The 22,869-nt window shown below is 40.4% G+C and overlaps 1 protein-coding gene across 5 annotated transcripts in view; it reads left to right on the top strand.

Moving 5' to 3' along the window:
- Window positions 1-22,869, top strand: part of LOC122882300 (SREBF chaperone) — a 47,910-nt gene that overhangs the window by 11,374 nt on the left and 13,667 nt on the right. For all 5 annotated transcript variants that reach the window (XR_006379326.1, XM_044209551.1, XM_044209550.1 and 2 more), the window contains exons 3-17: window positions 1,156-1,276; window positions 1,813-1,970; window positions 2,940-3,160; window positions 4,918-5,023; window positions 5,690-5,862; window positions 6,890-7,016; window positions 9,472-9,584; window positions 9,799-9,893; window positions 10,231-10,329; window positions 11,740-11,952; window positions 12,659-13,044; window positions 13,461-13,607; window positions 19,582-19,783; window positions 21,525-21,640; window positions 22,225-22,768. Coding sequence is in view for 4 of the 5 variants with exons in the window: in XM_044209551.1 (XP_044065486.1) it covers window positions 1,156-1,276; window positions 1,813-1,970; window positions 2,940-3,160; window positions 4,918-5,023; window positions 5,690-5,862; window positions 6,890-7,016; window positions 9,472-9,584; window positions 9,799-9,893; window positions 10,231-10,329; window positions 11,740-11,952; window positions 12,659-13,044; window positions 13,461-13,607; window positions 19,582-19,783; window positions 21,525-21,640; window positions 22,225-22,768 (2,821 nt within the window). In the remaining variant the exon portion in view is untranslated. The remainder of the gene's footprint in view (window positions 1-1,155; window positions 1,277-1,812; window positions 1,971-2,939; window positions 3,161-4,917; window positions 5,024-5,689; window positions 5,863-6,889; window positions 7,017-9,471; window positions 9,585-9,798; window positions 9,894-10,230; window positions 10,330-11,739; window positions 11,953-12,658; window positions 13,045-13,460; window positions 13,608-19,581; window positions 19,784-21,524; window positions 21,641-22,224; window positions 22,769-22,869) is intronic.

Below are 22,869 nucleotides of genomic sequence, written 5' to 3'. Positions count from 1 at the left end.
TTGATAAAGAAATTAATAATGTCAGTCTGACGCCTAGGCTTAGTAATGCTTGAGTGCTAAAAGTTTTCTCTCCCACTATTGTGGTTTTAGAAGGATTAGAATTAGCTGTGTTTTTGTTAATCCTGTGATGTGGGTATACATGATCAGTAAGCAGAAAGAAAGAACAAAGGTACTATACACAGACACACACTCTTTTCTCCATCAAAGGAAACTGTGTGTAAATCTCTTTAAGCCTATTGTCTATCCATCTACTGCCACCACTGAAAGCTCAGTCTGTTAGCTATGTGTCAGGGTTGCCCAATAATATCATTTCAAAATGAACTTGCTACCCGTACACACACACACACACACACACACAGGACAAGAAATTAGTGTTTTTAGCTCTCTGAAACAGTTTTAAGGACCCACCCATTTCCAGGAGAAAGAAGGAGTGGGTCTCTCCAGGTAGTACGGTATGGCAAGAAAAGCCGGAGGCCCTAGTTTCATGTTCTTTGAAGTGTTGCATAGTGAACACAGTCACAATCCTTTAAACAGAAGCGCTCAGCTTTAGCATGACTGCATCATCAAGCAGTCTTATTATTTATATCTGTCCACCTCTGTCTTTGAATGCATCTATTTGTATTTATCTGTCAATATTAATATTCATTAATATTAATGATTTGTTGTTTAATGAATGAGGGAAAATATGTGGTATTTGGGATTTATTTGTACATAATTATATTTGGTTATGTATCAAGCATCTGCTGTACAGCTTCACAAATACTAACAGTTTGATCGTATTTCTGCATTTCATGTTATAATACTTTTTTGCTGCTTGTCAGGATGAGAAAGAAATAGTCAGGCAAATATTTAGACTCTGGTAACCTGTGATGGGCATTTGTCCTAACTACTGCCTAAATGATGAGGTGACATGTCAACAAAAAGAGATTAGATTAATTCATAGAGGAAATAATCCTCAATTGCAGCCATAATTTCTAATACTATATACAGCACTGATGTCCCAGTCAAAATATCAGTTGAACTGAATTTCCTTGTTCCTTTGTTGAAATCATTTCAAACAGATTAAATCAGCACGCTTTGAGAGGTTGAGTCATTCTCTCCCTTGTATTTCATATTTATGATGTACCCTGTGACCCCCTCCTTCCTCTCTCCCAGCTATCCGTTATTGAGGCTTCCCCTGCCTGGGACAGGTCCTGTAGAGTTCACCACAGGGGTGCGAGACTATAGCGTCCCTTCCCATGAGCCTCAGGGAGACCTCGGAGTACGGCCCGACTGGGTAGGAGAAGAGAGAGCGCGCACACACACACACACTCATTTATATACATCCCAAAATGTTTTGTGTCTGACCGTCACTTTCGCATTATTCCTTCAGCTGCATTCATTACTTAATCTTAAATCATAATCTTCATCCTAACTAACTAATTATAATCTTAAATCTGAATCCTAACCCTAAACTCTTCACAAAATTGTCCTCACTCTGAAAGTCTAAAACTGGTTCTGAGACCCAGATGTAGGCATAAAAGTTTCACAGCAAAGATGGAGGCTCATGAATAATGAAAGCAGAACATGAACACAAAGCAATGGCTCACTTACTTGTCAGCAGTAGTTTTAATTTACTGTAAGCCTTTGAGCTAGTGACACAGGGAACTTTACCGCATTCAAGGACGACCGTCACTGTCTGAGTTCTGGTTTAAAAAGCAGTCAAACTGTGGCACATTACCTGCTAATGTGACTGGTTCAGTTTCATGTTTTGTCTGAATGTGTCACCTACATGTCTGCGTGTCCCTGTGTATGTTTGTGTGTGTGCTGTAGTACCAGGGTCCTCCGGTTGCCTACATCCAGCAGGTGTTGGTGAAGGCGGCGGTGTCTCCTTGGGACAGCAGCCTTGTGCCAGTGGACGTGTTTCGGTCGCCGCTGGGTCGAGCCTTTAGCCTGCTGGAGGAGATCCGCAACCATGTCCACTCCGACAAGTAAACACACACACACACACACATACACAGTGGTAGATGACAACCCAGATGTTCTTTTTAGTAGAAGGATGTCAACCGTGTTTACAATTATGCATGTCCCAACTATAGAAAAACTAGGGCTACAACTATTATTTACATAATTGTTTAATCTGCTGCTTATCTTCTTAATAAAGCGATTAAAAATACTCAAATTTGTCTGACCAACAGTCCAAAATCCAAAGATATCTGCAATATTTCAAATGGAGAAAAGAGGCAAATCATCGCATTTGAGAAGCTGGAAACGGAGAATGTTTGGCATTTTTTCTTGACAAATGAAACGATTAATAGATTATCAAAATAGTGCAATAATGCAGATTAACTTTCAAATTGATTAATTATCTTTAGTGGAGGTAAAGACGAACTGAATATTGAAAGTTCGTCATCAATGTCTTTAAACATGGCTGCTGTTTAAAATATACTGGTGTCTGTGTTAAGCAGTCAGTTAAGTTAAGCTATGAACCCAAAACAATTTTGCCTTTGGCATGAGAGAAAGAAAGAAAAAAATCTATGACCTTCAAAAAAATGTGGGCCTCCAGTGAGCCATCGATCTGTTGAAAACTACAAGGCTGGGCACAGGCTGCGCTGCAGCCCTCTGTTTGTGTGTACCAAGCACTGATATGAGTGCTGATTCGGACGACAGTTCCTGTTTCGCTTGGAAGTTGATCTTAATGAAGTCTGTTTAAATCTAAAACATTTCCCAAGAATGAAATTAATGATACTTCCCTTGTCTTATTGTTGTTCAGTTATGCAGTAAATTGATAGATAATTGATAGATTAATGTTACCTCTTGCTTAAATAGTTATTAAATTAAGGAGCTTTTGGTAGTTGTGAGCTTTACTAATATCAACTACTCCTCCTTTTTTCCCCTTTCCTCTCACCTCCTCTCCTCTGTTCCTCACCTCTGTCTTTGCCTTCTCTCTCCTCTGTCAGCTCCGGGATTCGCAGTCTGGAGACACTGTGTCTCCAGGTGACAGGCCTGTTTCCAGGGTTACGGCGGATGCAGTCGGTGCTGCCAGAGCACGGCTGCCTGCTCGTTTCTCCCGGCAACTACTGGCAGAACCAGCGGGAGCTGTTCGACTCGGACCCCGACCTCCTCAAGACCATCCAGAAACATGAACCGAAAGGCCTGCACACCTCAGCCACGCTGCGAGGTAGGGATGCACTCAGATGGAGGGTAGATGGTGTAAGAGAAGCTAATAGACAGCTTGCACACATGCTCATGGAATAGTGTCTTGCCCCCTTTTTTTCTTGCTTTAGGAATATTTAATCAAAGGAAGAAAATGGCATAGACAGTGAGATGTGACTTTAGTCCGTTTTAAAATTGACCCAGACAAACAGACACTGAGAAGTTTTGAATTTTAAAGTCAAGAATAGTAAAGTTGAGGTTTTAGTGCTAGCATTTCTTAAAGTTGAGACCACATTTCTTTTACTCCCCCAAACCCTCCTGGTGTTGTTCCATGTGCATTTGTTCTGAAGAACATGATGAAATTTTAAGGCTGAGTTCACACGTGTTTGTGACCTGTTAAATGCTCCTGTGTACAGTATTTCTAACAGATGTGGGCCTTGACCTATGACATGGATTGATAGAGTGTATAATGGGAAACATTTCTCAACTCAATCCATCAAAATTGATGAACCTACTTGAACTTGCGCCACAGTGCCCGATAAACATCATCCACTGGTGGATTTTATCAGACAACACATTCTACATGATTTCAACATCGACTTCTGAATTTTATAGATGACAGAAGAAGAGTGCCACTAAAGAGCGTATAATATTGTAATTGTTTTCATGGGTCTTTGACTCCCACCACCATTTGTCCATTTCTAGAAAAGCCTTTCATTTCTGAAGCCTTCAGTTTCACTTGTGCTGCAGGAGCAATGTGTTCTTCCTGTTTTGTGCCATTAAGCGGCCTAGATTACCCACCAAATCCAGTCTGAAAGGAAAATGCATTTTACAGGCTGCCAGTCTCAGAGGTGATGGCCTTTCACTGAGTGTATGCTGAGCATCGTTGACACACAAATTTACATCTTATCTGACTCACTTATTTGTAGTAATTATAATGTTGTTGCCATATCACGGTAATGAGTGGCATGGTTGTTGCAACATGAAGGCGTGGAGTTTATTCAGAGGCTTTTGTACTCTGACTGCCTTGTTGGAAGGAGTCTGCCATCATTCAGCAGGAGTAATCGTAGGGATGTAGTGAGTGGGGGATTAGTGGTATCAGAAAACTAAGAGGCTTTTATATTGACAGAGAACAAGCAGTTTCATTCCTTGGGAACTTGAATTCTCTCTAAAACTTTACCCAGTGACATAGTGAACCAAATCACCCTCCCTTGCTTGGCAAAGCCAGCTCAGCATTCTGCCTCACCTTCCAGCTCAAGTGATTTAGAGGTAGGAAGCTTATTCTGGAGCTGGAGTCAGGGACGTCTTGGCTGCCAGATACAGTCAGACTAATTCTCTTGTTCACATTGAGCTGATAGAAGGTCAGTCAGACTGCCATAGGAACCTCGATCGTAAAGTATGTCCCTGCAGCCACCACCAGGCAGGGGGGTCCCACACTCTCACCAACCTCCCTCTTCATCAGTGCAAATTAATACAAAAGGCTATACACCCTGTATGAATTATATTAAAATTAAATAGCATAGCGATTTTATTGAGCATACGGTAAGAGGCAGTATAATTTAACAACTGTAGGCATGTTGAGTTGGCTGTTATGTCACTGCATAACTACTAAAGCGGCGACTAATGAATGACTGGTCTAGATTACTTGGACACTGGAGTGTGACTATTTTGTTTTTTGACTTCCTGTTTATCATTCACTTCAACAGGAAAATGGTTGTCATTTACACTAATGTGCTGTACTTTGCTTTTAAAAAAGTGTGTGTGTGTGTGTGTGTGTTTTAGATCTGCTGTTTGGCGTCCCTGGGAAATACACTGGGGTCAGTCACTACAACAAGAAGAGGGTGGTGACATACACAATCACTGTAGTGCTGTCCAGCTACGATGCAAGGTGAGTTACACATGCAATAGAAGGGAAAATAAAAGTGCAGTTTTACTTGAATTTTATATATTTCTACTTTTGCTCAGTAATCACATAATGGCTGTTTGTAAATTTAGTTTAGTCTTTGGTACAAAATATTAGCTTGCATCTTTTTCTTTTCAGTATTTTTTTTTTCACTTTATGACACCATATAAAGGCAACTGTCATAATGCAAAGTCGGCTGCCTCTGTTTAGGATTAAGGGTTTTTTTTAGGGCTATTAAAAGAGTTGTTCTCTGTGACATGAAGGATAATTTAATCATGCAAATGTCTTTACATATCCCAAATTGGTTTGTTTTTCTTCTGAAGTGGCAGGCTGCATTCATTATTGCTGTGTGCTTACTATGACTCGTGTAGCGTATTGCCCCATTGATTTTTAGGCATTAGTATAACAAGCATTACTGAGACAACTAGCAGTTTTAACAGAAGTGCTGGATTGCTTGACTGAGCTTTTCTTGAGCAAGACCTGCTTTCTAATTTTGACAGGAAGAATTGATTTGGTCTGACAAACTCAAGCATAAAATGTTTACTAGCCAATCATCTGCATCATACTACCTTTTCCTCACAGTAACTGTATACAGTTAATCAGTTAGTGGGATGTATCTGCAGTGCTGATGATGATCTTGTACGCGTCCAGGTTCCTGGGCAGCCTGCGGGCCCGTCTGAAGCAGCTCCACCCGTCAGCCAACTGCAGCCTGAGAGACGACCACATGGTTCACGTCCACTTCAAAGAGGAGATTGGCATCGCTGAGCTCATCCCCCTCGTCACCACATACATCATCCTTTTTGCCTACATCTACTTCTCCACACGTCAGTCCAACTCCCTGCCTGTCTGCTCTGTCCTGTGTGTCTTGTTCTGCCATACTTTCTCCTTCTTGCCGTCTTTCTTTTTTCCTTGTTCCCCAAACCTCACACCACTTAATCTTGTGCCAAAGATCCAGACTCACGCCTATTGCGCCTTTTGTATGTGCACGTGTGTTTGTGTGCCAAGGTACTCCCTGTCTGGTGCAGGGATAATCCTCACACAGTAACATTATAAACCGCTGTGAGAATGCACCCACCTAACCCTCACCGACTTGCCAGTACAAACATTAGTTCATGGAACAAATACACAAAATGAATATTCACATTCAAGCTGATTAGTTGATTCATATTTGGCACCTTGTTAAAGACATTTTTTTTTTTTCAAATGTAATGTGCAAAAGTAACCTAAAAATCACTTCTAACTACAGTTTTGATCATTTCTATTTTAGAATTTTAAGACAAAGTGAGAACATTATTTTTAGAGAAGCCATAATTTTCTTCAGTGAATAATTTTTTTTTTAAATGGTTCGAGAATAATTATTCCAATGTTTTTTTTTCCCCCTTTTTGCTGGCATAGCTATAAAATATGCTTCCTTTTTATGTTAATCAATTTTTTCACATTATGTAGCTAGATCATTACAATGTGAGATTTTCAGATTTAATGTTTGAATGCAAACCATCTTGCTCCACTGTTAGCTAAGTCAAGAACAATTATTAAAGTTCATGTCTATTTTAATAGCAAATTTGGTGTTAATGGGCATCTTAAAAACTTCAGTTTGTCAACACTTGCATGCCCTATTCAATGAAAATCTTGGCACACAATTGATTACAACTCTAATAGTGAACATGGTTGGTGAAGTAGTCTCTTTAAAAAGCCACTTCAGCAGATCACCATCATTTGAAGGATTTATTGGGAGTACATCTGTCTTCATGGCTGAGGTGTTAAATAGTTACAATAGTTAATGAAACAGTTAGCTTTGGATGGATAGCTTTAGTGTCCTGTCCTCAACATATCTTCTTTTCCTCCCTGCAGGTAAAATTGACATGGTGAAGTCTAAGTGGGGTCTGGCTCTGGCTGCTGTGGTCACAGTCCTCAGCTCTCTGCTCATGTCTGTGGGACTGTGTACACTGTTTGGACTGACACCCACGCTCAATGGAGGGTAGGAATGCCACGTTTTTCTACATACTTCAGTTTTGGAAGATTACCAAAGAGGTTTTGTCTCCACCCTTGTTCGTTAGTTTGCCTGTCTGTCAGCAGTATACCTCAAAAACCTTTGAAGGAGGGTAACAGAGATAAATGCTGAGTTTGTGATTCATTTTTGCCAGTAGAAAATTATTAGTTTTTAGCCATAAACTTAAAGCCAGTGAATGGGGAGACAATTTCGAATCCAGGGCGTAAAGAGATGAGTCTGACTTAAAATGTTTAACAGGAATGATGTATTTAGGTGCAACAGTTTGAAAAGGTCTGGTTTCCCACTGCTTATGTCATCAACTTTAGAGGGGCATATTTCAGACGGGGAACTTGTTAAGGTCTTTTGGGTCATTTTTATTAGCCACGCTCTTGGCATAGCTCTATGGATGGCAATGTCGGTCCAACACTTTGGTCCAGACTGAAATATCTCAACAACCATTGGATGGATTGCCATGACATTTTGTACAGACGTTCATGTTTCTGAGATGATGAATCCTGATTCTGGTGATCCCCTGACTTCTCTTCTAGTGCCACCATGAGGTTGACATTTTTGGTTTTTAGTGAAATGTTAAGACAACTATTCAATGGATTCCATGAGATTTGGTACAGATATCCATGGTGCCCAGAAGATCAACCCTAATAATTCTGGTGATTCTCTGACTTTTAATCTAGCGCCATTATCAGGTCAAAATTTTAATTTGTCCAGTACTTAGGTTTATGACCAAATGACCTGCAAAACTAATGATGTTCTCATCATGCTCAGCTGTACTTAGTTTTTTTAGTGCTAACTAGCGAATGTTAGCATGCTAACACACTAAACTTAGGTGGTGAACATGATAAACATTATACTTGCTAACATCAGCATGTTAGCATTGTCATTGTTAGCATGCTGATGTTAGCATTTAGTTCAAAACACCATTGTGCCAAAGTACAGCCACACAGTGCCACTAGCATGGCTGTAGACTCTTCGTCTTGATTCAGGAACATGTCAGCATGTATCTTACAACTTATGTCGCACGTAAAAACATATTTTGGTAGAGGTAATTTTATCAAGACCAACTGTAGTGGAAACCAGTTGGTCTTGACCAAAACAATGAATCCTTTATTGGAGATCACAGAAAAAGCATTGAATTTAGCTTCTGGGTCACAGTTGGAACAATTTCTGCAGCTTTTATGTAGTCCTCATTATGCTCTGCTATTGATATTCAAATGTATCCTGTTAATATTTACTGCCTCAACAGGCCATTACATTTTCATCATTATCTCTTATCTTATTCACAGAAAGACAAAGACAGGTCCACCAAAACACACTTATCTCACAGACACACACAGGCTTATTGACTTCCCACTTCCTCTGCATTGACTTTACGTGGATTTGCGTTAATGTTTACAGCAGGTGGGCAAAAAGTCAGTGTGTTAGTGGATGTGGGTGGGACTTCATGAGTGGGTGGTGATATAGTGATATTGACATTTAATGGTTGTCCAATCATTTGAGGATTATTCGAAAACCGACATTGTGGCGTGACAACGGCACACTGTAGTCCAAGCACTGATCTGTGCTTGTGTTTGTTTGCATGAACGCACATCAAGGTCAACATAACCAAGCATGCAAGCTACACATCCCGCTTACCCTTGGTCGACTCCACACACAGGGCTCCTGAGATAGTGGTAGTGGTGTGTGTTTACTATGTACAGTGTTAGTGAGTGCGTCTGATGAAACATGCAGAGCTGTTGACTCTTCTCTGACCCAGTTATACACTTGCTTCAACAGTACAAGCTTATCTATACTCTCAAACTAATATCTCTGTACATTTCAGCAGAGGAGGAAATTCCCTGCAGACAGCTGCCAAATATTGATAAATAGTTTAACACAGTCATCACTGCTCCGGCAGGAAGAGAACCCTCATTGTTAAAATCATTGGTGTAGTTTTGGCCTGCATCACACACACTTTTTTAAGATCCAGCCATCACTCTCACTGGGACTAATCGAGACCCTGATGATTCACCTGACCTTATTGTAAATGATCATCTTGATGGCCACACGGTTCATTATTCAGAAATGGCACAGCTTCTGGTGAAATGAATGAACACTGAGTCATTGTGGTTTCACACTTTTTTTTTTAAGTGATTCTTCACAGCCATTTCAGGGAGACAGGAAAATTTGTTCCACCAAACTCAGCTTTACCGTTTGCACTTCTTTGTTTGGGGTTTCTTGTAATGCTGATGATCCAGGAACTAAAGCTTATTATACTTTTGAGTTCATTTTCAGATTCTCTAATGACAGAGGTTCAAAAACATGCTTACATGGCAAGGGAAAATGTACCTAGTAATAATCACGTACAGTATATTCACTGTATGCAACTCAGAAGTGAGTCCTGGTTTAGTTTTTTCGTTTTATTCGTAGTTTTGTTTTCTGTCTGCAGGGAGATTTTTCCTTACCTGGTGGTGGTGATCGGCCTGGAGAACGTCTTGGTCCTCACCAAGTCCGTGGTGTCCACCCCCGTCGACCTCGAGGTCAAACTCCGCATTGCTCAGGGTAAGGGGAGAGAGAGTGTGTGTTGAGTGTGCAGGTGCAGCAAGACCAGCAACCAGATGCAATCACTACATTTGTATTAGTTACCAAATGGTTATCCTATTCTTTTCTAAATCAAAGGCTAGTAAACCGATTAGCTTTTGGAGTGTCTTACTACATAAATTGGTATATTAAGTATCTCTTGTTTGTTTCTTAAATGTTGGTCTTTTTTCTCCAGGCCTTAGTAATGAGAGCTGGTCTATCATGAAGAACATGGCCACTGAACTGTGCATCATCCTCATTGGATATTTCACTCTGGTGCCAGCTATCCAGGTAATAGAAATATGGTTGAATTGTTGCATCAGCAAAAACAAAGTACAGGAAGTGTCTATCTTTTTACACTTAGCATTGTGTGTCCTTGCAACACATGAAACACTCCATCCAAAAACTGTTAGAACTATCTGAGGAAATTTCCCATTCTAATTTAGCATGTACTGTTAGCGGCAAGCTACTGCATTGCTCATTTTTATGATGCAGCAATGCTTACTGCTCTGTCAAGCTAGATAGTCATCGTGCCACAGGTTGTGCCTGTTTGTTACGGTGAGAAATGCTAACATGTGCTTTGCCTGTATGCTGGTCTGATGTCTCCACTGGTTTCTTTATTTTGTAGGAGTTCTGTCTGTTTGCTGTTGTGGGGCTGGTGTCTGACTTCTTCCTGCAGATGTTCTTCTTCACCACAGTACTATCTATTGACATTCGACGCATGGAGGTGAGAAGTCTCACACATACAAACACTCAAACCTTAATTTGTACCTCATAAAATCATCATTTTACATTTCAGACTTTTTCAACCATGATTACATTCTAATGACACATATAAGCCACCGTTTCCTCAAAAGTAATAGAAGTAAAACTCTGCAGGTTGTCTAACAATTTTTACCACTGGTTTGAAATCTACCTGTATTAGCCTTGACAAACAATAGCATATATCTGTGAATCGACCATAATAATCAATGCAAAAATCTCAAGTGTAAACATACATACAGGAGGTCAGATAGCAGTCACAGGCCCACATATGTTCACCACATAGTTTTCAGATGACTGTTTTCCCACCAAGTGCACTTCTTATTTAAAACCTCCTACTTTTCCACTGTTGGTCTTTTTCCTGTCACACACATACTGAAACCTTTCATTAGTGTTTAGCTCGGTGCCCTGCTAAATGCTAACAGTCTGAAACTCAAAGATATTCTATGTACAATGATATAAAACACAGGAAAGTAGCAAACGCTCACATTTGAGAAGCTGTAACCTGAGAAAATGTTTCTCAGAAAATTTTACTTGACAGCAGCCAGTATGTTTTTTTGTTTGTTTGTTTTTTTACTTTATTAATAACACAATATTATACAAATACACTGTAATACAATCCAAATAACAATACAGGGAGTATTTGAGAAAAAATAAAATAATCACAAAACACAAGCAGAAATAAAATTGTACAATGTGAAAAGATACATCATACAGAAATCAAGAGAAATAAATAAATACAGCTTAAGTGAATAAGCAATATTGTAAACCAACTTAAATCATCTGGCAAAATGCCTGGTCACCCCTGGATTTTAAGTGGGAATGAAGAGCAGCGATCTGAGGGGACTGGAGGTGGAATAGGGGATGAGGAGTCCATGCAGTGCTTTAAAAACAAATAAAAGAATCTTAAAATCAGTTCTGTACTTCACTTCATCAGTGAAGAGAGACCAGTATAGGAGAGATGTCGTCTCTCTTCTTTGTGCCACTGAAGAGTCTCGTTGCTGCATTTTGAACCAGCCGCAGGCAAGATAAGGCTGTCTGATTGATTCCCACATAGAGAGAATTGCCTTAGTCAAGGTCAGAATCAAAGATAACACAGAGATTTCTTGTGTGGAAATTTACATTCAGTGACAGAGGCCTAGTAGAGTGTGGATTGTGGTGTTGGAGGAGTCTGCAGTGCCAGAGATTAGAACCTCAGTTTTATTCTTAGCTGAAGGAAGCTTTTACATCCTGAATGCAGTTCAGAAGGGAGTTAAAACAGCGTGGATCACCAGGTTTCAGCGAGAGGTACAGCTGAGTAAAAGGTGTTTGACATTTTTCAAAGGCAAAAACTATTCAGTGCAAACAAATGTGTAAACCACCTCACTCCCCCCAGCTGGCGGACTTGAACCGCCGCCTGCCAGCCGAAGCAGGACTACCGCCACCCAAGCCTGGCCCGCTGCGTCCACGCGAGGTCCCCCCTCCCCCACGACCTTCCCCCCACACAATCACCCTGCAGACCCCAGCCTTCAGGAACCTGAGGCTTCCAAAGAGGTTGCGTGTGGTGTACTTCCTGGCCCGTACACGACTCGCTCAGCGCATTATCATGGTGAGAAGATGGATTCAGAGCTGACTGTAAATTTGTACTGTGTTAAGTGCAGTCTGCTGTCTGTCATTTGTCTAGCATTGTTGTCTTCTTGCACTGTTCCTGTGCCTGGATTAATTTCGTTACTAATTCCATTCTCATTGCATTAATGTCACAAAGACTGACAGGAAAATTTGTTAGTTCAGTGACACATCAGTGTGGTTGCACCCTTAAGCTGACTTTTACATGTGTGCCATTGCTTTAAAGTAGCTTTGCAATAGAATACACGTTAACAGGGATGAGTAGGTTAAGACTACATACACATTAAGCTAGCTAAATCTGATAAAACTACTAGTACTATCATTTGAGCTTTTGATGAAGGTTCTCTGCTGGTTATGGCACACTATGAGAATGCATGTGAATAATTAGTTTATTGTGACATTTGGTAAAAGAGAGATATTAGTTATTATGTCAAGTCTTTATGACAAAAAGAAAATATGCCTGATGATCCAACATTGTGACATATGTGAATATGATATATGAATGTAAACACAAATGAAAAGAATGAGAGAAATTACTTTTTAAGGGAAAATACTGTAGGTGGCATCGTGACTTTTTCAGGCCTCACTGATCAGTTGAATGAAAGCAGAATTCAAAGCAACTCAAGCAGGAATCTCAGATAGTACACCTCAACTGACTGATCATTATCATTCATTTGCTTCATCTTCAGGTTGGCACAGTGATCTGGATCGGCATCCTGGTCTACACCGACCCAGCCGGAATACGCACCTACCTGGCTGCACAGGTGTCTGAGCAAAGCCCTCTGGGAGATCCCGGAGGAGGTGGTCTGCCCCCTCACCTGGGGGTGGCCCCCGTCTTTCGTGGAGGAGATCCTACCAGCACACTCAGCATCCACCCTGCACCAGATCCAACTCCCTTACCTGAGAACCAATCACAGGGCCACCATGGCTCAGCTAGGGCAGGGCCCCTCCCCCAGGGTCCGCCCGCTGTTCCCCAGATCACCTGGGGGGCGGAGGATGAGGAGGGCTGGAGGAGGCTCTCCTTCAGGCACTGGCCATCGCTCTTCAGCTACTACAACATCACTTTAGCCAAGAGGTGAGTGGATCAGAGAGCTGTTCAGTGTTCAGTCACAGTAGAAGCTAATTCAGAATTTTGTTCTTTACCTGCTGATCTAAGTGAGTCTATTTTCGGTTGACAAGTAATTGACTGGTTTTCAATGATTGAGCAGATGTCATAACTGCATAAGCTCATTCACCAATTATGAAAACTCTGATTAAAATATCTAACCTCCTCCTTATTAACCCCTTAAAATCCAGTTTTATCTAAAAAATTTAAAAAAAAATCAGAATATTGGAATTTATTTAAATAAAATGAAAGAAGACTTCTACTATGTTCTGTTAAAAGCAAAAGGACATAAACATTGAATAATAAAGGTGCTTTAGCCAGTTTTGGATTCTGCATCCCCATCAGGTTTTGTTACATCCTCTTTATTGCTGTCTGTGCTATTTCAGGTACATCAGCATCCTGCCTGTCATTCCTGTCACTGTTCACCTGAGCCCCCAGGAGGCCATTGAGACACGTCATCCTCAGGACACGAGACACCCCCCTCCACCCATCCCCAAAGTTCCAGATTTACAGACTGACCTCACCCTCTACAAGTTAGTACTACGGCACATGCACACACAGCAGTGGGGTGGGATGAAATTAAAGATCATCAGTCATAGCTGGGCATTGTATATCCAAAACCACTAAATCCAAAGTCTGACTCAAACTGAAAGTCAGTTTCAACAGCTCAATAGAAGGTTATTTGTAAAATACATGCTCAGAGTAACACAGTATTCTGTCTGCAACAACTTTCAAAATGGCTCCCTCCACAAAAAGGGATAAAACGTCACATTGTAGTGTCATATTACTAAAGCACTTAAAATATGTCAGCCTTAATTAGAAAATATGGCAGTAGTTAAGGTAGAAATCTGATCACTGACCAGCTGCATGTAAAGGTGTTTTTAAATCTTCCGAGTTCTTTTCTGCATGTGAATTTCATTCTTAAATGTAGACACGGCTAAAATATTGCACAATCCAAATATTTGTTTTCTTTACATCTGTTGTGATTGTTACATAAACTCATGTTGAGTAGGCTTGGGCGGTATCAAGGTATTACCAGGGTATTCGGAAATTCCGAACTTATGATTGTCAGTACCGTCAAAAACACAGATGCTCCTCTTTCTATTTAACTGCGCAGGTGTGTGTGTGTGTGTGCGCCTCCCCCTTATTTCCGCTAGGAGATGTGTGTGAGCGGCGAGTTCGCTACCACAAGCTCTCGAAGCTTTACTAAACAGAAAAGGCCAAAATGTTTGGAATTACACAGTGAATAGGAGCCCTTGGAATAAAAGAGAAGCTACATCTTTGAATCCCTTGAACTTAAGGATGCATGACGTACACTGTGTCAAGTATCACTGGACTCTTTGTTGTCTCTGAGGCAAAAAGAAAAGGGAGGTTGCTTGTTTTCTTAGCCTTTGACAAGCATTGTCTCTCCCTGACTGGACCAGCCTGGCTGACTGGTTGCTTTAAAGATACCTGAGATCTGTGATGTAACAGTGGAGAGGAAGATGGTTTATCTTGTATTGGCTGTGTATCACCTTGTCTTTGAGCTCTGTTTAGAGTGACAAATATTTCCATCACTGTTTTGATAGTTGTTGTGTCTGACTACTGTACATCGGTAAAAAAAGAGCGATGCATTACTATGACAACTGGCAACCGAGAGCTGTTGTCACCAGTCTTGTCTGCGACATAACTGCATATTTAACAGGATTTTCAGTATGGTAATTTAGAAGTTTATTCTTCCGTTGATACGTTTTGAAAATGTAATATGAAAATGTAGTTAATGTTATGCTAATGTGTGATGAAACCCCACGGTGCTGGGAACCACTGCAATAGAGTGAATTCTTTAAAAAGTGGCCGAAGAAGCGTATGAAGTCCCGACAGCTCTGTCCTGGAAATCAAGAGTTCATCGTTATAATAATCTGGGTGAATTGTTGCATACAGTCTGCAAGATCGACGATATACAGCATCTGTTTGGGAAGCCTGTGAACCAAATGGAAAGACCATACTGTATTTATCATAGAGGGAATTTCAGTTGTCTCGTAAAGTACTTCCTACACTTTCTTGTTGGCATTATAACAGTGTTTTGTCAGGTTTTTAAGGTCCCTCTCCCGTCACCAGCAAGATCAGTCTGAGTGTAGTTTTCACTGTGCTGTATTGTGTAAGGCGGTGTGTTGTCACCCTGACTACTAAGAGGAAGGCTGAGTAATTCGCTTCATCTTTGGACAGTAGATACGAAGGCTATCGGCTGAAGTTGGGTCAGGGTCATGACCTTCACAGCGAGGAAGAGACAGCTGAGTTTACGGCATGTTTAGATGACCCTGACACAGAAAGAAGGCCAGTGTGATAAAGGTGAACGTGCTTTTCCAACTGGATTCAGAGCAGGTTGCAACACAGTGAGGGACACAGACACACATCATAAATTGATTTTTAATAACTAGCAAAGATCTTTGCATGCATTGTAGCCTTGAGTTGTTCAGGCAGTTCACAAGTTCTTTTATAGTCAGATGTTAGATTTGTTTTCTATTGCCAGTGTTTCTTTCAGTATGTGTTCATATTATTTCAAAGGCTCTATTATTTCAAAGTGGGGTTCACAAGCTCAGGGGCAGTCTGTCAAGAAATAGAAAGAATCTTTGCCTCAGCTCAGGAGAGAGAGAGAGAATAAATTAGGATTTCTTCTTAAAAAGGTCTCTATCAAACAATCTAAGAGAGGAAACAGTGCAGTTACCTTCTATCTGAGGAATGAGTAGTTTTGGTGACACTGTTTAAAGGTGCTATTGATAACATTGATAACATTCAGCCACTAGATGACGCACTCCTCTCCCCCCTTCCATTACATTCCAGTGGTTGCCAGTTCGTTCATGGTCGAGTGAGACTCAGTCATATCAAAAGGTGAATCTTTCGAGATAGAGTAATGAATTCATTTAGCAACATATAGCTATACATTAGCTATAGATTTAGGTTACTTTGTGCGGTGGTGTTTCATGTAACGTTAAAGTTATCTATGGTAAACTTAGGATATGGCTATTAAAACCCACAGTGCTCGCTATTAGACAGCTACAGTAAAAGTTGACGTTAGCTAGCGTTAGTGTTAGCGTGGTGTTGACCTAACATTAGTCGAAGCGTTTTCTTGCTGAAAACAAATCTCATAGCGGATTATAAAAAAACAGCTGAGCGCCACACATCAACAATGGCTACAGGGAGAAAAGACGAATGTATGATCATGTCAGTATTTTCAGATTTTTATATTAACAGCAGCTGGCTACGTGGCTAGCTATCCACAAGTACCTCAGCGTGTGTCTCATAATAGGGCTAACGTTAGACTGCTATATGAGATGACACCCACAATAACAGTCGCGTTTTGGTTCTAAACAGTATAATGAGCAGATTTACAGCAGTTCGGAACTTTAATTGACCTTCGACATGACACATTGGTAATATATTGGGATCTCGCGTCCGCTCCGTTCTTAAAGAAGAGGCTTTTCATAAGCGGACCAGTCAGCCACAATCAAGTTACCCTGCATAAACTTGTACTGGCCCCGGGCCACTGGTTATGTCGGACCCTGGCCCATTTCTAAATCCCCTCTGATACGCATCTTCGTTATAACGTTACATTGTTTGAGGGAACTATAACTTTAGGTAACTGGATGCAACTGTCACTAATGCTAACATAGCTCCTGAGGGACTGAAGCTGTTATTTTTCAAATTTTGACAATCTAACCGGTGACAACACATTACATAAAGTTGTATGGACCATGACTGCCAGTAGTTGTTGTTTATTTTGTTTAAATATGCAGAACTGTAATTGTATGGGTTATTGTTGTTCGGATGATTAAGCTAAGATCGCTAATATGTGCTAACGTCAGTGACTGTTTTTTCCACACTAACTGGCAACTATACCACGTGATACCAACGTCGTTATACTATTGGCTCACAAACCTTGTTAGAAGCAGGAACCAAACGTCAGACATTCATTTTGGACCCGTCAAAATTTTTTAAATTATTAATTTACAATCATAATTTAATTTTATTTTTTTAAATATACGTCTACATAAATTTTTTTATCAATATAACCTTTAAACAACTACACTGAGTTAACAAAACCACTATGTGGTAATATCATGTCCCCTCGTGATGGCACCTAGTGCATAAGGTGTTAGATATGGCTGAAAATTGTATCACAATTCATCATGATACGTGCTATTTCTACAGTACTCTCAATTTTTCTCAAATACAAAACAAAATAAGTTGTCGAAGTAAAGACTGAAATACAAATCAAGCAAATCTTCGTTAGTTGATTAGAAAAACTTGTTCTGTGTGAAGCCAGTTGTAATGTTTTCTGTCCTTGACCTGAAAGTTTTATAGCCCAGTGATTCCAACTTTTTGCTTTAGATTCTAAATTACCCTGTTATATAAAACATAAATTATTGATCAATTACTGTGTAAAACAATACAGTGACTGTCATGAACCTTTTATTGCCCCTTTTAATGCGGAGCTCTGTTTTATAGCCCAAACGATTCATCTCAAAAATAATCTGCAGATTAATCTAAATAATATAATATAATATATTTTTAGTTGCAGCCCTAGTCCTTTCTCACTGTATTTCCATACAGCCACATGTTCAGCTGTTCATAATTGCACAGCATAAACCTGTCTAAGACTACAAACACACATTTAAGGCTTTAGGAGATATTGATCATTAGCCTTTGACACTGTAATTTCTGTTATCAATGCAGAAACAAGATGTTCCATCAAGGTTTATAGCAAGCAGACAGAGTGAAGCTGTTTAAACTGGGAACAGCAAGAACCTATAACTATAAATATTGCAACAAACATGTACGCAAGCAGGTAAGGTTTTTAACCTCTCAAACACTAGAGGGACATGGTGTTCTTCCTTGTGTATTTTTCAGTAACAAACGCATATCAGCAAAGAGATCAACCCTCCACATTGTTCCAAATCACAATTCTCAACTGCTAGAATCACACTATAGCACACCATGTTCAAGTATTGAGAACAGAATATTTCCAGGCACTGTTTTTGAATCAGATTTCTGACTCTGTGTACGTGCTGCACTGCCATGTGCAGCTCGACTGGGTAGCGCTCAGGCACTGCCAAGATTTGATTCCCTCTGGAGTCAAGTGTAAACGGCTCTGAACACACTTGAATGTGTACTTTGCATGGGTTATTCCAGAGTGTTGACTTATTAAGTTCAGTTTGTTCAGATGGGCACAAATCAAACTCATTAACATCTGCACTTCCGGCCTCTTGTAAGAGAACAAGGTGGGAGAGGTGAGAACACAGACCCCAGAACATTATTGAAATAAAGAACACACTATCTGCTTTTCATAGCTGACTTTTCTTCATGTTAACAAAGGAAGTACAGACTGACTCATATTCACTTGTTTCTATATCAGATAGCAGAAGGTAAATTATGTCAAGAAGTGCAGATCAATTCGACCTGCTCAGGAACATTTTACAAAGGATTGTGGGTTGACAGGTTTCCATAATAGCCTAATAAATGAGCTATTTGTGATTCTATTAACTTAAATTGACAAACCCCAGTTAATTTGTAATTGGACAGTGTGAGCCCAAAGAAGCCAAATATAAAAAAGATAAGCTTTTTAATTCTAACTGTATGATTGCTCTTTAAATGTCCACATACCCAGAAGAAACTCCAATGCAATGTTATCACAGCATCCCCACTTTGAATCTGTCCAGGGCAGGGACCTTTGTTGCATGTTATCTTGTGTCTCTTCTTCCCCTCATTTCCTGTGTACTCTCAACTGTCTAAATAAATAGCTAAAATGCCCCAAAAATATAAATCTCCATGTTATGGCCATTGTTTGATGACACAACATTACTCAGACTTCTAAATTCAGTATGAACATGTAGCTTTGGTGTTAAAAGGTGAGTTTTAGTTTTACAGAGCAGCACGCAGGGTTTTAATGGACCGGTATTTCAGGCAGAGTAGGTCACACTCCTCTGGCAGGTTTCATCATCACAGTTATGCCACATTCCACAGCAGGTAGCAGATATGCTGTGTCATGCTTTGCCAGGCGGATAGTTCAGCACATGGAAAAATTGGGTTTGTATGTTTGAACCTGTAAGGGAGGAGCTGCAGAATATTTTTTGGGGGGGAAACTCAGAGCTCTCAGTTGTCATGTTGTATTGATTAACATTATTGATTATTGCTTTTTAGACACACGTGCAGTATAATTACTTATTAAATTAATAGTTTCAAAATGTAAAGACTCGGTAGATCTTCTAGATTATCTATAAAGTTTTCTACCTGAAAGTATCCAAAAGTTGTTAAAAGTTAAAGAAAGCCAATATGACTTTAGAGGAATATGCATGTTTCAGAAACATATGGTCAGGGCTACTCTAAAAATATAAAAATGAGAGTGAGGAACTAAAAAAGTGTGTGTGGATGAATGATGTAAATGTTGACCATAGTGATGCTGCAGAAAACAGTCGTGTTTAGCTGATTACAAGACAAAAACATTATTTATTTGTCCCTCCTTCTATCCAGGGTTGCAGCTCTGGGCCTGGCGGCGGGCGTCCTGCTGGTTCTGCTGCTCTTCTGTCTCTACCGGGTTCTCTGTCCACGTAACTACGGCCAGAATGGCGTCGCTCATGGGCGCCGGCGCAGAGGGGACCTGCCCTGCGATGATTACGGTTACTCGCCACCCATCAGCGAGATCTCACCACTGCTGCTGAGGGGCCACAGTATGGTGAGAATATATTCAGATAAAGAAAACACACACATACCTAGATGACTGAAAAATAGGTCTACATTGGTGTACAAGTGGTCTGTGCACAGCTGTAATTTAACTCATCGTTCCAGACGGCAATTTAACCATTGGGAATTTACAGGATATGGTCTGTAATTGACATGGACATTCAGCAGAACAAAGCCAAAAGAGAAAGCCAAAAGCCTCCCCAGGGGTGCGTGGGAGAGTTGGAAGGCGAGGCAAAGATACTGCTTGAGGTGAATTTGAGTCAAAAATCGTACTCCTTATTGTCATAACGCAGTAGAGTCTTAACATACACACACAAAACACATATTCATATCATTCAGTGTGACTTACAGTTCCCGAGGATATCATTATCTCTTATGTCCATTGTGATTAAACTTCCATAAATCCAGTTAGAAATCATAGAAAAAAGACACTTCAAAACAGAGAACACATTTATAAGGTTCCTTCAGTATCAGTAATCCAGTGACAGTTGTCTGTACATCCATGGGTACATTGCAAACAGGATCTGCTAATAGCTAATTTGGCATACTTTTAATGGCACCACTTTCCCAAAATGTAAACAAATATAGGCTAAAAATGATGCGCAAAACAGAATACCAGTGCCTACCTGTAGCTGACATTACAACAGTCCATTTGATGAGTTCTTGCTTGATGTTTTAATTTTTTCTGTCATCATATTGGTTCCCAAATAAGCCTATATGTTGGTGTTAGCATGTTTCCATCTGTTAGATTAGCAAAAACATTTTTGACTTTTGACTTTGATTTTTTCCATTTTCACACAAAAGTCAAATTTCACACTGGGCTGATTTTTTAGTAGAAGGATGTCGCTCCAGATGGGATTTGAATTACAAGAGAACCAGACTGTTCACAGCAAAAGAGCACGTATTTGTGGCTGTAATTATTACTGGGTAGGGGTGAAAAATTACCTACATAAACGCTCCAGACATGATTTTACAATCACTGACCAGCGTAGATAATTTTGAAATTGCTTCACCTCCCCTAGCGCAATAAATCCAGTCTGAATGGGTCTTTTGTCTGTATTTCCTGAAAACAAAGTCAGCAAAAGCGCTGACACTCCAGACAAAAAAACAACAAAAGAATCACCTCATGTGTTGATCTCTTGGGTAAATTTATTTACAGTCAGTAGGCTGACAAGTCTCTTTTTAGTTATTTAGTCACTTAAAAATACCTGGGATGCTGATGAACACCAGATCTTGTCAAAATGTCAGTCGTTTGTTTTGAACTGCTTATCACTTCACTATCTGCAGATAGAGTACAGTGTACACTATATAGCTACACTGTAGAGAAGAAAAACAGCAATTCAGTAGCTAATACTTGTGTTTAGTAAGATAGGTAGTAAACCTGAAAAACACTGACACCTGCTCTTAAATGAGCCAGTGTTAATGAGCTCAGTTGCCATGTTACACATACTGTGATTATGATACGACTTGGAGGCACACTTACTGCACGTGTGTGCAATTCACCAGAGGAGTCAAATTACAGTGTCAGTTTGGAACAATAAAAACAAAAAAGAGTTCACTGTGCCAATAATCGACCCTTGAACAGGAATAGAAAATTAGTTTATGCTTGGCTTACACCTTAGTTTGGAATCAGTCACCATGATTGTCACCTGCTACCCAAAAATACAAACTGTGGAAATGAAATCAATTAACATTTGTTAATTTGGTTCATGCTCTGTCTTTCTGTCTTGCAGGACATCGAGTGTTTGGCCAGTGATGGGATGCTGCTGGCTAGCTGTTGCCTGGCAGGACAGATTCGGGTTTGGGACGCCCAGACTGGTGACTGTTTGACGGTCATCCCAAAGCACAGGTGAGACGGTCACAATATCGGTTATTTAAACCTCTACTGCATTAAGCTAGCTAAAAGTGGTTTGAGTTGCTGTCATCTGGTGATGCTTATTCCTTATGGTATCACAACACCACACTTTAGTTTAGGCCGATATCTATTTTAAAAAAAGTTTTAAAAAAATCTGATAGCAGTATATTTGCCAATTATTTTTTTGGTTTTTTTACATGAACAAATATTTTTGATAAGTATACCTTTTATTTTTTTCTACTTAATATTATTATTATAATTATTATTATTATTATTAATTTTATTTTTTAAGAATTGTGACCAAGATATGTACTGAGCAGGACATTTTACAGTTGAAAAATAAACTTGTCAGTGCTCTCTGGTGGGCAAACTATGTGACAGTGACACTGTTTTTAAATTACCTCAAACATACTTCAGTACATATTTCTGCACTGCTATTTTATTGTTACCTATTGGCCGACATATATTCCATTAACAATATATAACTGCAATGAGTTAACATCCACCAATAATATCAGACAGACCGATTTATCTCTCTCAATAACTCAGTTTTATTTGACGGTGTCTTTCCTCATCAGGCTCAGACGGAGCAGCAGCAGTGGCTGCTGGGAGCAGCGGGATGGCTGGGACAGCGCGAGCGGAGCAGCAGAGTCAGAGTGTTTTGGCTCTGACGCTTGCTCCTCCATCAGTGGTGACGGCCTTTCAGAAGAAGAGGGCTACCCGCTGAGACGCCGCACTGCTCCCACACGGCCGACTCTATTCACCGACCAGCCCGATCTCACCCCTCTCATTGACACTAACTTCACCTCCCAGCCCCCCTCCCACCTCTCCACCCCACCCAGAGGAGGCTTTGACTTTGGAGGTCTGGTGGAGCGCGCCTACATGGAGCACGAGCCTCCCTCACCCTCCACCTACCCCTCTCCTTCCTCTGCCTCCTCCTCCCCGCCCTCAGGAGCTCAGCTCCAGAGAAGACCCAGCTTAGGGGATGCAGCTGCCCTCTTAACCCAAGAGAGAGCCTCCACAGCAGGGACGCATGCGACTGCAGACTGGGAAAGCTCTGTCTGGGCCATGGAGCTGAGAGGAAATCTGATAGCTGCTGGGAGGAGCAGTGGTAAACTAGAGGTGTGTAAAATAATAACTGAAATTGAACTCGGAAAAGATGCTGTCTGTATTCACATGCCTTATCTATTTGTTCTCACACAAAACAATACATGGAAAAATGC

The sequence above is a fragment of the Siniperca chuatsi genome, linkage group LG9, assembly GCF_020085105.1.
Source record: "Siniperca chuatsi isolate FFG_IHB_CAS linkage group LG9, ASM2008510v1, whole genome shotgun sequence".
Taxonomy (NCBI): Eukaryota; Metazoa; Chordata; class Actinopteri; order Centrarchiformes; family Sinipercidae; genus Siniperca; species Siniperca chuatsi.
This window is presented reverse-complemented; position numbering and strand designations above follow the sequence as displayed.